At 40.3% G+C, this 15925-nt stretch overlaps 1 protein-coding gene across 5 annotated transcripts in view; it reads right to left on the minus strand.

Moving 5' to 3' along the window:
- FYN (FYN proto-oncogene, Src family tyrosine kinase) overlaps positions 1-15925 on the minus strand; it is a 191683-nt gene that overhangs the window by 37052 nt on the left and 138706 nt on the right. For all 5 annotated transcript variants that reach the window (XM_053306399.1, XM_053306653.1, XM_053306486.1 and 2 more), the window contains 3 exons: positions 10887-10983; positions 2210-2308; positions 1191-1294 (listed from right to left, as the gene is read on the minus strand). In XM_053306399.1, coding sequence (XP_053162374.1) covers positions 1191-1294; positions 2210-2308; positions 10887-10983 — 300 coding nt within the window. The remainder of the gene's footprint in view (positions 1-1190; positions 1295-2209; positions 2309-10886; positions 10984-15925) is intronic.

Consider the following 15925-nt stretch of genomic DNA (forward strand, 5'->3'; position numbering starts at 1 on the left):
AGCAAACCCAGCACTCCTTCAAGACCATGAAAGTGGACCTTGTTTGGTGTGATGATTTAATGATGCAGTTCTTTAGAATTTGAAGATCAAAGACAAAACAGTAGAGACAAGTGCTGATAAAATCAGCTTTAATTAGCAATTTTATCATCTGCATAGTGTTCTTAAAATCAGGAAGAATCCTGAGCTTTGCAGAATTCCACAAACATGCAGCAAAGTTTTAACTAGTCAACCAATCATTCTCCACACCAGAAGACAATTCAGCAATGGCACAATCATACCCAATTCATAAATAATGATCTGAAAATTAAGTTTATTCAAGAACAAATCATGTAGCATTAATCTATAGCATTCTGAGGTTATATGAAAAAGTAGAGGCTTACATCCAGCTTAGTATAATGCTAGCCTAATGCTATTGTGCTAGTACAAGGATGCAGCATAAAGTGTGCAAAGAAAGGGGCAGGAATGGGGTTGCTCTCTGCTTTTCTGGAATCTATTATTATTATTATTATTATTATTATTATTAATTCGATTTCTATACCGCCCTTCCAAAAATGGCTCAGGGCGGTTTACACAGAGAAATAAAAAACAAATAAGATGGCTCCCTGTCCCCCAAAGGGCTCACATTCTAAAAAGAAACATAAGACACACACCAGCAACAGTCACTGGAAGTACTGTGCTGGGGGTGGATAGGGCCAGTTACTCTCCCCCTGCTAAATAAAGAGAATCACCACGGTAAAAGGTGCCTCTTTGCCCATTTAGCCCAGTTAGCATCTAACCTCAGTAGAGAGATTGCTCTAATCCCAGTTTAGGAGCTGCTCCTTCGAGGTAGATGGCCACCAGTTGAAGACTGATCTAAAGCCACTAACCAGACTTAGACAGCTTCAACAACCTGGGAATGTCTAACTTGAGATTTTCAGGCACTGTACAGTGGCTGACAAATTGTACAAAAGGTGTACAATGTGTTGAGCAATATTGTAGTACAACCTGAAGAAGGTGTTCCACTACTGGTTGTGCAATGCTGCAGAGGACCACAACTTTATGCTTTTCGGTGAACTTCTTCAGAGCAGGCAGCTTCTCTCACTGTGCTAGCACAACACTAATCTGCATGCCAGCCAATGGGTACATCTAATGAGCTGGCTTTTGAGAACGTTTTCCTTTCTATATAATAATTAAAATGCTGGCTATACTACCTTTGGTGGTTTCACTCTCACGAATCAGGAAAGTCCCTCGTGGGTTTCCAAATGACAAGAGTTGTCTCTCAGCATCTTTTCTTCCAAGTTTACCGAAGTACCACCTAAATGAAAACACGAGGCAGGCAAAGACTGCATTTTAAACAGGAGGCAACTATTTATTCATTTTCTATGTTAACAGCTTTGCAAACATTTGTTGAATGCTGTATTTGTAATATTTGTAGTATATTAGTTGTAGAGGCTAAAGAGTAAGCCAAAATTTGTATAGGTTTAAAAAAATAGATTATTTAAGGATAAATTATAGGGGTCTGTCAACTTTTTCTTGTGCTCTGAGAAAAGTATTGAAAGAACTCTTCTGGGTAGTAAGTGTACAGATTTTTTCTCATTATAGAAGAAACAGTTAAGGGAAACACAGCAACAGTCAATATGAACATCATGCTGTTGCCCTGTTGATAACTGCTATCAGAACCTGACCTTTACCATATATTAGAAAGATTAAATGCAGAGCAGAAGTGTACTGCTGGAGGTAGCAGACTATCTTTAAAGCAGAACAGTTTACATTGACAGCCCACTGACAATTGACTACATGCTCATTTCAGCTTCAACAGAATTTGCACTGACGACAGCATTTTGAAAATGCAGCAATATTCCTCTTAACCTTCACATTTCTAACTACTGTAACCACAAGGTCAGAAGGTGAATGCTGCTGAAGTTGTGATTATTATGCATGTACCTCAGGTCAGTTAATTAGTTAGTGCAAAATGCAGACAAACTTTATCCTATTTTGATGCATGAGCATAAAGGATATCCAGGTCATGAAATTCTGGGTGTTCCTACTTGATGAGAAGACATCAAGTTTGTTCTCCTAATTACCCAACTTTTTATCAGCAGAGTTGAAAAAGAAAATTAATGTGAATTTAGATTGCTTGAAAACCATCACAATCCATCACAATGATCTCTGGTACCACTTTCAAGGACATCATTAATGAGCTTCTATAAAAAGAAAAAGAAAAACATACTCTTCTGCTTGAATGGAGTCAACTGGAGCCACATAATTACTAGGAATGTAACCAGTTGCTCCTGTAGTCAAAGAATGGGCTTCCCACCAGTCTCCTTCCCTGAAAGACAAAAGGAAAACACATATAAAATATTTCTTCTATTAAAAGTCTGCCTAAATAGTAACTTGTAACTTGCTTTTCTCTTTACAAGTTTATTCTGTAGAAAAACATCAGTCTTTTGGAGATTCATAATTAAAAAGTGATAGGATGAAAAATGCAGTTTCCTGGCTATGGAACAACCAAGTAGTGCATGTTATAACTATTCACCAGCAATCACAAATAAGATGATAAAATATGTATACAGTTTGCACAAAAACACATACACAAACACTTCCTGCAAAGGGTTTTAATATCACATAACAAATAAATGATAATAAACACCTCTTATTTTTGTGTAGAGAATTTTGATTTGGGAATAAATGGTGTGGGATAGAGAGAGATATCAAAGGGAGTTACTGCTATAGGTATATTTATTACAAATATTGTTTAAACTGAAATTAAAAAGTTCTGTATCACTTATAGGACTTAGGTGGTTCATCTTTCTTTTCAAATTGTTTAGAGATTTTATTATCTTTTGTATAATACTGTTATGCTTTTGTGTGTATATGTATGCATGTGTACACAGAGGCGTAACTAGGGAAAACGGCGCCCGGGGCAAGCACTGAAATGGCGCCCCCCCCCACTGTGCCCCCCGCCCCCCAACATACTACATTATACTTAGGTTTTTCCTCACAAACGCCCGCTGCCGCTGCCAAGCCAGGCCACTGACTGGCCACCAGGCACCAGCAAAGCAATGCGGGGGGGAGCCACAGGCGGCGCGGAAGGGACCGCTCGTGGGGAAGGCGGCACCGACGCGCTCCCTTGACTGCTGCAGCGCTGCTGCACTGAGCAGGAAACATTTGTATTAACAAAAAATTTTTAGAAAAGAATTTGGTCATGGCGGCGCCCCCCACGTGACCAGAAAAGATGGCGCCCGGGGCACGTGCCCCCCCTGCCCCCCCCATAGTTACGCCTCTGTGTGTACACACACACATTCACACACATGCACAGCACAACACTTGCTTCTATACAGCTGAGCATTTCATTGCAAGGAAGTTGCAAGGAGTCCTTTCATGATATAAGGCAGATGTACGTAGATCAGGAAAGCATGTCACAATACACTCTACAGGGGCAGATGAAATTTCTTATCTTTCATAAGCTGTGAAAACCTACACCAAATATTGCCCAAGAGCTTCAGCACACTCAGCTGGATGGTATTAAACACTTCCTGACTAACACAGCACAAGTGCATCAAAGGAGGCATGTGTGCAGCTGCTACATTCCAGAGTAAAATAGCATGAGCACCCATGTGGCTGTGTGCGTGATTTCTTCCCTTCCCTTTGAAGTGCTCTGTGCTACCTGAAAATATATCTTTGCACACCTGTCTTCTTTCCTGCATGTGCACTGCATTAGTCAGGATGTCAGCCATTTTCTTTGAACAGCAGGCCATGTTCAAAGAACACGTGCTGCAGACAGCTTTCTTAGCTGCACAGTGTTGAAGGTGAGGTGGGGATTTTCCCTGATCCCTGCTTCCTCCAGAAATGCCCTGTATCACATGAAATTAGGTACCTGAGGGTTGCACAGACCTCAGGTGCATAATTATAGCTGATGTGAGGCACTTCCAGAGGAAGCAGAGAAAAGAATTTCAGATAAAATCCTCACCCACCCTCTGTGCTCCAAGCTGTAGTACTCTGGAAGCTTTCTTCAGCATGAGTATGTTTTCCTGGAGTGTGTCCTCCTCCTTGGTTAGGATGTCAGCCATTATCTTTTGAAAAGGTTCGTTACAGAATTTCTGTGCAGGAAAATGCTGTGTACTAGGGCTTGTGCATGTTCAGAAAATTCAGGTTTGGATTCAACCTGATCCGACTTTGACAATTTCAGAATTAGATTCTATGGGTTCTGGCGATATCAGAAAGCAGATTGGAGTTGGAATTCAAATCTGAATTCTGACTTAAGTTTCGATTCCTCCCGCCCCCAGCAGTCAATGGGGAATTTTTTTTTAAAAAAAAATCACCAAATGCTTTTTTCCAAAAATTCACCAAAAATCATTAGTGTGACCCATAGTTTTGAAAACAACAACAATGTGTGGACTTTATATGTGCCAGATTTCATAACTGTATGCCCACCCATTGCAGACATATAAGTGGGGGTAGGGTCATACTGTTACCCCTTTTGAAGAAGACAAAGGGCAGATTCCTTCACATGTGGATGGACTGATGGTCCAAGGAGGGTCTTCAGTTTCAGAAGTTTTTGTAAATTTCTGGCTTGAAACAAGCCAGATCTCACAATTTTTAGCCATTTTAAATAAAATCTTCAAAAATTCACAAAAAATCATGCAATTGACCAATTCTCTTCAAATTCACTACAGGGGCCCACAACCTCTTTATCTATATGTGTGGCAGTTTTCAAGGCCCTAGAACCAATTGGTGATTTTTGGTGATTTTTTATATTTCCCTATTACCACTATGGGGGAAATGGTGCCATTTTGCAAATTCCAAAATATTTTTGAAATTCTGATATTTTGGAATTAATTCCAACTTTACTGACCCAATTTTTGGAAGAAAAAAAAAACAGATTCAGATTTTACTGATTTGGGGCAATTTCAGATTTAATTTATTTTTACACTTATATCCCACTTTTCCTCTGAGGAGCTCAGAGTGGTGTACATGGTTATTTTTATCCTCACAACAACCCTGTGAGGTAGGTTAGCAGATAAAATCTGAATTTTCAAATCCGAATTTGAACAGGCCTACTGTGCACATCATTTTGTATTCTGTGACAAAAGCACACATCTTTATGTCTCACGTTTATGTGATATTCTTAGATGGAATATTCTTATGTGGAAGCTATATCCTTGCAGGAAAGTACCTTTGAATGAAACCCTAACATTGAAAATCTATCTGTCATTGCTTCTTATTTTGCTGTTATTGCCTAGACATTCCACTAGATGGAGATATTTTATCTAAGCCCAACTTTGCACCATAGTACTATATGAGAGAGAAGTTTTTTCCAAGTAAGTTGGAGAAAGGAGCATTAATTTGTACTGATACATTTTGTCCAGTTTGGTCCTCTTACATGGTATCAGTGTGGATGGGTTCAGTGGCTCCAGTCACAATATGCAGACAGTTTCAATTGTTTATTTAGTTAATGTTCACTACCGCTGTCCCTAAAGTGTGCTGTTGCTGGAGGTTTTTAAAACCAGCAAGTTTTTAAAAGCCACTTGCATCCTGCATGTACACAGAGAGAGACTACAGAATGGATTAGTCAGAAAGAAGTTCCACTTCAAGTTTGTAGGCAAGAACACAGGGGTGATTTTGTCTAAGAAGCAGGAGGGGAAAGCAATGGTCTTACATTGCTGCTATCAAAATGGGAATATTAATAGACTCTTTAAGTGATATTGTCAACTGCAAGATCAGCTAAGATGGGCCACATCAAGATTGGGGTATTTTAGCAGCATGCAATCAATGCTTTTCCAACCTGAAAGCACATAGCAACTCTGCTTCCATACATGCAGCCGAGTATGCAACCCCCTTTCTCCAATCCTCAATGTTTATGTGTCTGTCTGTGTGCAATTTTCATAGGGGTTGCACATGTAAAAGGTGAAACATTTCCTCCTTACTGTCTCACCATTATTTTAGTCCTAATTCCCACCCTCCTCCACAGCTATGATTGAAAACAATTTTTTTTAATGGGCATAAAGAAATTATGTTTAGGAATAAAATAATTAAAGTGAAAAGGTCTTATTCTTAGAGAGGAAGGACAGTGCTAAGAAATGCCTAGAACAATACAGAAAATGCTATCTTCAGAAACGCCTCCACCAAAAGCAATGGAACAGCTGCACTCTGATTGGTCAACTCCTGGAAGAGAAGAGAGTGCAACTGTTCTGTTGTCATAAGTAAGTTGGGATTTCTGTGTTAAGAAATGTGATGAGCTCAGCATGGGGAAGTGTAGGTGGGTAATGGATGGACAGCCACATAGTGTGACCCCATTCCCTGTCCTAATGAGTGTGTGAACAAAGTGTCACTATCCTGAACCAAACAACCCATCTGGAAGTATGGTACATCTTGAAGTGCAAGTGCTCTCTGATAAAAATAAGTATAAAATCTGCACTGCACAGTGATAATTAAAATCTGTTTTTGGCTTTATTTTAGCCCACAACAGGAGATTAGCTCATTTTCTTTCTATGAATATTCCTATTAAAGGGAACAAGCTATTACAATATATTCAGTGCCTAGTTACATTTTGAGCACAAACCACAGAGCAGCCACATGTCCTGTATTTGCTACATGCAACCTATGCATGTATGTTACATTCCCTCTTTTATTCCTAGCAATAATAATGCAGTATCAATAGGCATATCATGAAAATATGCCTGTGTGGGTAGAAGTTACATTTCCCCCCTGTATCCCAAGTCCCTTGCTACTACACCTTCCAAACTCACTTACTGATATCCTCATTGCAGTGAAGAATTTGTAATATATTTGTTTATTATTCAAGCATTAATTACCTTTTTAGGTCTGCAGTAGGCACATTTTGAAACATACAGGGAAAGTGGATAATATAAATATTTTGTTGGCTTTTTTCAATTGCTAATTTAAAAGCAAACAATTTGAAAAATACTGTTCCTTTCACATCATAGCTCAAGATCCTGTACTTTCATGTACATCAAAGGCATTTAACAACACAGAATCATGAAATATTCCTCAAAATTACCTTCCTATCTTTGCTTCAATTCCCACTCTGCTACACATCACTGTGAAGGTATTTGGTCATAGTTTATGCAATTATAGCAAAAATTTATTTGGCTCTCTGTCTTCAGCTACAAAAATCCTTGAAAATGCTTGTAATACCATAAAATTCTTTATTCTTTATTTTATATATTCCAACTTATTTTAAAAAAGAATTGCTGTTATTGATTCCTTAGTCATGTTGGATCATCAAATAAATAAATAAATAAATTCTATGCTGCCCAAAACTTGTGTTTCTGGGCAGTTTACAATGAAAATAATTTAAAACATCAAATCAATTAAAGTCATTTAAAACATTAAAAACATTTAAAACATTTAAAACCCAGTATTAAAAATTTTAAAACTATAAATCTAATTAAAAGCCTGGGTGAATAAATGTGTCTTCAGTGCCTTTTTAAAAGTTGCCAGAGATGGGGAGGCTCTTATTTCAACAGGGAGCAAATTCCAAAGTCCAGGGGCTGCAACAGAGAAAGCCTGTTCCTGAGTAGCTGCCAGATGAGTTGGCTGCAACTGCAAACAAACTTCTCCAGATGATCTTAACAGGCATTGGGGCTCATGACGAAGAAGATGTTCTCTTAATACCCAGGGCCTAAGCTGTTTAGGGCTTTATAGGTAATAACCAGCACCTTGTATTTTGCCTGGAAACGTATCGGCAGCCAGTGTAGTTCTTTCAACACAGGAGTAATATGGTCTCTCTGAGATGACCCAGAGATCAACCTGGCAGCCGCATTCTGGACCAACTGAAGTTTCCGGACTATGTGCAAAGGCAGCCCCACATAGAGAGATTTCAGTAACTCAGCCTAGAGGTTACCAGCATATGTACTACCGTTTTGACTAAAATACGACAAAAGTTAAAAGATATATGACAAAAGTTAGACACAAACCTTTTAAAATAATAGAAACATGTTTAAGTGGTAGGTTGCTTTAAATGCAACTAGTTTACACATAAACTACTCATGCAGGTCCAAAAGCACAAGTATATACCTCGGAGGGGCAGACTATGTCCAGAGAAGGAACACTAGGTATTTCATGCAAATGACAAGACGGTCGTGAAAGGGTGAGAATGCAGGAAAAATTAACCAGTTTGCCCTTTTGCCTCCCCCCCAATTTTTATCAGCCACCCCCACCACTTGCTGCCTACCAGTCCTGTGTGTGAAGCCAATGCACCTTGCCCAGCATGTAGAGAAGGCGTGGATCATTGTTAACATGCATTGTCTCAATGAAAACAGTTACTATGGTGCCAAACCTATTATTTATTATTTCTTGTTTACACAGTCAGACAGGTGTTATTGACTGGTTTGTTTTATCCAGATATCGAGTCCTTCCCAAGGACCTGGGATGGCTGAATTTTATTATCAATGTTGTTGCTGTTATTATAGATATCGTTGCAGAATATAGGCTGTTCCCAGTAAAGCTGCTTTTTGTAATTGGCTGATGGTGATTTCTGGGGGCCCCTGTGGTGTTGAGGTGCTCTTCAAGGTGTTTTGGAATTGCACCTAGGGCACCAATTACTACTGGAATTATTTTGGTCTGCTTCTGCCACAGTCTTTCAATTTCAATTTGTAGATCTTTGTATTTTGTTATTTTTTTTTTTATTTCATTTTCTTCTACACGGTTGAGTATCCCTTATTGGACATCCAAAATCCAGAATGCTCCAAAATCCGGACACCACAATATAACAAAAACAAAAACTTTCAGCTCACTCGCTTGCAGATTCCTAATTGTGCTGCTTTTAAACATGTAGTCAAAACTTACTTATTTCAGAAGCCTGTTAGTGACAGGGGATTTGTCTGTAATTCTCTCTAGTTGCGGCTCTGTTTTTATTGTAAAGCTTTTTAATGTTTTTGATGTTCTCGCTTTGTCGCTAGAGGGAAATGGGAAAGCCCCTCTCCTCCACTCCCTGCTCAGTTTGCCGCCTGCTCTGTTGGCGTCTGTTTTGGCGCTCTGGATCCCATGCCCAAGATATTTCATTATGCAAATATTCCAAAATCCAGAAAAATCTGAAATTTGGAACACTTCTGGTCCCAAGCAGTCCGGATAAGGGATACTCAACCTGTATTCTGCTATCACCTGGTATCGCTATGTTGATTATTTTAACTTGTTTTTCTTTCTTCTCAACTACAGTTATATCTGGTGTATTGTGTGGCAGATGTTTGTCTGTTTGTAGTCAAAAGTCACACAATATTTTTGCATCTTCATTTTCTACAACTTTTTCAATTTTATAATTGTTGTTGTTGTTATTATTATTATTTTAACAATTATTTGGAAGTAAATTATTAATAGTAATAGGCCTTGTTAGGATTGCAGCTTATATCTATGCTATTGGCTGACATCCACACTAGCACTATGCTGATGCAACAGTGCATAACAGTGCACTGTTGTGCAAGGGTAAGGGGTGATACTGATTTTTTACTATTCTCATTTCTCTCAGAAGTCTGCCATGCCTCCAAAAATATGTCCCTGAGGAGTATGTGACCATTGGGGCATATTTTTGGGAGGCACAGTGGGCATCAAAGGGAAGGGAAGATTGGCAATAATTGCACCTCCCCTGCCCCCACCCTTGCACAATGGTGCATGGTTAGTGTGGATGTCAGTCACTTTTGTAACAGCTTAGTGCTAGTCTGGATGTCAGCCATTGTCTTTAAATGCAGAAAAAAGTGTCATTGTATTTTATGTCTGACTGCACTCATTTCTGGTTTATACTCATAAGAATTCAGGAGCTAGTAATAACTGAAACTATAGTGAATGTCATCAAGAATTGATACTCTCCCACAAATTTAGTGCACTGAATTGAGGAGAGTGAGTGCACACTTGGTCTATCCATTCACCACATGTAGTAAACATTGCATGGCTAAGTATTGGATCAGGGGCGTAACTATAATAGGGCAAGGGGAGACAGTTGTCTGGGGGCCCACTGCCTTGGGGGGACCCCAGAGGCAAGTCACATGACTGACTCCCCCAGCCGCAAACCCTCCCAGGCTTCCTTCAGTTGTATTCGAAATTGATGTGAGTGTTAAAATCTGGAGCTACTAGAACAGCATGTCTTTCGCTAGTACCATTAAATGACTTGCATCGTACACAATTTACAAAACCTTTTAAAAAATAATTTAGGATGATGTTCTATTGTGGCACATAGGTTATATATATAAAAATTTTACTGTGCTTTTTGTTACCACTATTCAGCCTCATTAAGATTTCTTTACTTCATGAGCTGAACTTCAGTGAGTGGGAGGGGGGCATTTTAAAATCTTATCTCTGGGCCCACTACAACCTTGCTACGCCCCTGTATTGGATTTTCCCCAGCGAACTGATTATGTAATTAGACCTATGTGCACTGAATTGTATATGTGAAGGCAGTAATCAGATGTTCCATTCTCACACTAAGGCACAGCAGGTGGGAAGGAAAGGCATGCATGCACTTGCTCTGCTTCCTGTGAAGTGCTGGATTGGGAGAGATGTATTGTCTGATCTGGCCCACAGTCAAGACAAGAGACATGCAGAGGTGGAAACATGATTCAAAGTTCACTTTTACTAGAGCTAATACACAGAAAGATGTAAGTTTAAATATCTGTGTCTGGTCATTACAAATGGAGGCTACTTGACATGGACATGTTTTCCTTTGTTGAATCTCATAAAATGATCTTACTGAAGTCATTTCAAGTAAATCTATGTCAGAAAATAATCCCTCTCTTCCGCCTAAAATCTTACAAAGTGGAAAACAATATAACTGTTCCTAGATTCTGTATCACTTAAAAACAAACAAGTAAACAAACCACAGAGGATGTAAGTGGATCAGTGCTGTTCACTCAACAAGCATTAAGGACAATGTCATTCAATAACATAACACTTACGAGCTGTTAAGTATCTGAAATTTTTCTCCTTTATGAAAACTTAAGTCATCTTCTGTCCTTGCTTCATAATCGTACAGAGCAACAAAGAGAGTTACACCTATGGAAAGGGAAGAAAATGTGAATATCACGAACTACCATATTATTAATTCCTTCTTCAGACACTGGGGAGGGGAAGGGAGGGGAGGGGAGGGAAGATGGACTGGGACTTTTACACACAGCAGGTTTTACCGCTAGTTTACTGGGAGGCTTTTCTGCAAACTCTAAGTTGTCCCAAAAAGCCAATGCAGATAGTGGATTTTTTTTTTTAACCCCAGATATAAATCAGGCTACACTCTAATGCACAGTGAAAAACCCAAATTGTGTGTGAATTGCTCCCCGATAACTTGCAGGGACTTCGGGGTAAATCTGGCCAATATGTGAACGCACCACCTCCATTCCGCAATTAAGATGCAAGTTGAAGGGCTTTAAAAGCCCTGTGTGAAAAACTTTCTGTAGAATGAGCAATCAGATTATTTTTAATAGAGAATTTGGTACATTCTCACATAAATCACAAAACATTTTGTGACAGCTTAGCCGCCAAATCAAACAATAATAGCATTTGAATACTGCTTTCAAGTGTTCAAAGGATTTCACGTATGTGATCTTGTAATCCTTACAATGACTCTCTAACATATGTCAGTTTTCCTCCTATTAACATGTTCAACACCTTTACAGTCTACGTATAGTGTACACAGGTACAGTACACAGGTACAGTTATTCACATGTTATGTTGAATATGGGTTCAGCAGTATACTTCCTATCTGTATCCTAGATTCCAGGGGGCGTGTACCCAGGTTCATTTTAAAAATGAATGTCTGTACATTCTGTATGTCCGTACAAGTCTGTACATGTGTATACATGTGTACAGTAGGGATATCTGTATATGTCTGTACATGTGTACAACAGGAATGTGTACAACAATACCATGCTGACCACGCAAATGGCACCTGCACATGCATGGATGCCATGTACATGCTGGTGCCACATGAGAGTACTTGGGACAGGAGCTGCTGCTGCAGGAAGCGGCATGCTCCTTTTAAAAAAAGATCCTGCTCCCCCTCCCCAAAGTGCCTAACCTGTGCATGCACCTCGGTTCGTGCACATCCCTAGTGTACAGACACCAGAACACAGGTACAACATAATCTCTGAATAAGGCTATTATTATAATACTGCTGCAGATGTGGTGAGGCTGAGAGATAGTGGCTTGCCTAAGATTATCTGGATTTCTCACCGTAAAGGTGAGATTTAAGCCAGGGACTTTCTGATTTGTAATTCAGTCTCTAATACTACTGACATAGCTGACATCCTGACTAATGAAGTGTGGACATTTCTAACATTAGTTCCCAGGCAGTGCTAGCCTTTGTGCTGGTCTCAGTGCTTTCTGAAGTGTGAGAGATCTTGTGCAAGAGTGCAAATACTTTTTGGAGCTTGCGGGCACACCAGTAAAAATATATGCTTTCTTTTGCACAAGAGTGTCTGAGCTTTGGAAAGCACAGAAACCAGCTCAGTGGGCATGGGCACTGAATGTTAAGAAGGCCCATACTTTGTGAGTCAGGATGTTAGCCGCCGCCACCACCGCCACCACCACTACCACCATACTGCTTTTCAACAAAAAAGTCCCTTAAGTAGTTTACATAGCAAAAGGAATAAGAAAATGATCCTGTGTCCCAAAGGGGCTCACAATCTAAAAGAACACCACCACAAGAGAGACACCAGTAGCAGCCATCAAGAGGAATGCTATACTGGGTTGAATGGGGACAGTTGCTCTCCCACTGCTAAATATAAGAGAGCATGTCACTTTGAGCTGTTAGCAGTGGTTAGCGCAGTGGTTAGCATACAACAAAACAAAAACCGGAGGTAAACAAAGGCTGCAGACTTTGATATCTTTATGGTTTTTGGCCATAAGAGATCTGGCTTTAGTGCATTATGCCTGTGCTGTTGCTGGGAAGACATTCAACAGAGAAGGAAGCAGGCAGCATTATCATAGTGGGTCAACTGCTAAAACAGTAGCTATGGATATTGTGAGTGTGTGAGAATGGTATGTAGATGAGTGCAAATGAATATTGTGTGTAAGTAGTTTTTTAATTGTTCTGATTATTTAATTGTTGTTTTATGATGTTTTTAATAGTTAATCATTGTTTTTATGCTTTATAATTTTTATTTTAATTATTAATTGATTTTAATGGTGTTTTAATGTAAACCGCCCTGAGCTTTTTGGAAGGGCGGTATAAAAGTTTTAACAATAAATAAATAAATAAATAGATAGATAGATAGATAGATAGATAGATAGTGTGAATGGGTTGCGTGCACACACGTGAGCATGTATGGGGGAAGGGAGTGTGTGAGAGACTGAGAGGTTAATCTCACAAGCAGCCTAACCCATGCATGTGCGGATGGCAGGTGTGGGATGAGAGCCACCGCAGTAGGTGGCTGTAGTGCAGCAAGTGTCAGAAGGAAATGGGGAGGGAGGAATCTGCCTTTCTGCCAGCCCTCCGGGCCTGCCAGCCCATATGGTCATGTGCATGAGCTCTGAAGCAGCGATGGACACAAAGAATGGCATACCAAAAACACATATGTGATTGTATGTATGCAGGTCTCTCCACTGGTATGCCATTCTTTGTGTCCCATATCTTTTTAGAGAGGCTTTTTCATATTATATCTGCTGCTTATATCTGGTAGGTGTCTTTGTTTTTAGCTTTTTATTTATAACTTTTAATTTGAAACTTTTAAAATTTGTAGCTTTTAAATGGTTTTAGGCTTTTAAAAAAACTTTTAAAATTAATTTTTAATTCTATATTGTATCTATTTTATTAATATTGTAAGTCACCCAGAGCAGTTGTGTACTGGAGGGGTGACATATGAATGTTTTAAATAAAACAAACAAATAATAAATGAGACAATATGGTGATGATAAAATACACATACTCCCATTCATCAGACTAAATTCTTAGACCACTTTAATGCATATCGGGGCAGAAGCGTGCGCAGAAGGCTCCCTGCACTTCGCACTCGGCAAGGCAGGGGGCGGGCGGGCGGACGGACGTCTCGCTGCCGCCCGCCCGAGCGCGGTTTCTCCTCCGGTCCGGGTGAGATTTAAGTGGGCTTCAGCGGCAGCAGGGGGCTTCGAGGGGGCGGCAGGGAAGCACCCTGCCGCCCCCCGATTTTTAAAATGAGGAGGAGCAGAGCCATAATTAGTAATAGAAGCGGGCGGCGAGGGATCCTGCCGCCCGGATTTCTTGCAATATTTACGGCGCCAAAGCAGCAAAGGGCGGGAGGGGTAAGTAAAGCCCCCCCGCCCTTAATGGAACCCCCCACCCCAGCTCCGAACCGCAGCTCCGCGGTCCGGTGCACACCACTACCATGTGCACAGTTTTCTTGTGCGCATTTATGACAGTGGAGTTTTTTCTGTGCACAATTTTATTGTGGGTTTTTTTCATGTGCATTTTTTTCTGGTTACCAAATTGAACAAAAATGTTTCAATGTTCAGCCATCATTGTCAATGCTCTATTTCAAGCAGCTGGGAGAACCTGAATTTAAATGGAACACACTCCCTGCTGAAATAAGAGCCTCCCTATCTCTTACAACTTTTTAAAAGGCAGTGAACACATTTGTTCACCCAAGCTTTTAATTAGATACTGAGGCGCTTCACACAAGCAAAGTGAAGCGCCTCAAGGTGATTTGCGGGGAGAACGGGCTAAAGCCCACTTTCCCTGCAGACGAGCAGGGAACCGTCCCCGGGCAGCTGGATCAGCCACTCACATGATTACTGGCTCCATCATGGAGCCGGTAGGGGTGGCGGGGATCAGGGGCTGCTCAGCCCCCAGAAGTCCCAGGATGACCCGCGTGAGTGTTCAGGACATCCCAGGGAGACCCCCAGAGGCCAGAAGGCTTGCTGTAGCCTCCTGGCTGGCAGTCTGCTCATGTGTCGCCACAGCTCGGAGCTGTGACACAGCAACACACTATCAACTAAACAGGGTTAGCAGAGTGCTCACTCCGCTAACCTCATTTAAGGGGAGGGGTATTTTGTGAGGTTTGCTACTGGGAGGTGCACAGCTCCCGTGGCAGCACATGACTAGGAGGAACCAGGCTAGGCTCCCTCAGCCCGGTTCCTCCTGGTCGCGAGAATAGCCTCACTGTTTTAATAGTTTGATGGTTTTTTAATAGTTTTAATGTTGTTTTAAATTTTAAATTGTTGTAATGTTTTAACCTTTTTACTTCTTGTTTGTATTGTTTTGTTGTAAACCACCCAGACACTTGCGTTTTGGGGAGTATAAAAATATGTTAAATACATAATAATAAATAAATAAAATAAATAAGTACAGCAACTGAAACTAGATAACCAATCTAAGGACGGGGAAAGGTAGGGGGAGGAGGAGATGAGCAGCTTTTCAAAAATTAACCCTTTTATTGTATACAAGTATATAAAATATTGTATACTTTCTCCTTATTTATTCAACTTATATTCTGAACATATACTGAGAGACGCTGGATTGGAAGAAGTTGAGCGTTGTTTTGAAGTTGGAGGAAGAAACATCAACCTGCATTATACTGATGACACTACTCTGATAGCTGAGAATACAGATGATCTGCAAGCTCTAGTAATGAAAGCACAGTGAAAAAATGGAACGACGACTAAATGTAAAGAAGACTAAACTAATGCCAATGGGTACAGCAACCAGCCTCAGAATTGATAATGAAGACACTGAAGTGGTGGATGGCTTCTGCTTTTTAGGATCGACCGTCAACAGTAAAGGATCCAGCAGTAAAGAAATATTCCACAGACTAGCATTTGGTAGGGCTGCAATGAAGGCCTTGGAAAGGATATTTAGATGCTGTGACGTGTCGACACCTACAAAGATTAGAATCATTCGGACAATGGTTTTTCTTGTGACAGTCTATGGATGTGAAAGCTGGACTTTGAAAAAGTATTGATGCTTTTGAACTTTGGTGCTGGAGAAGACTTTTGAGGATACCATGGACAGCCAGGAAAACAAACAAAT

This window comes from Hemicordylus capensis, chromosome 1 (assembly GCF_027244095.1).
Source record: "Hemicordylus capensis ecotype Gifberg chromosome 1, rHemCap1.1.pri, whole genome shotgun sequence".
Lineage (NCBI taxonomy): Eukaryota > Metazoa > Chordata > Lepidosauria > Squamata > Cordylidae > Hemicordylus > Hemicordylus capensis.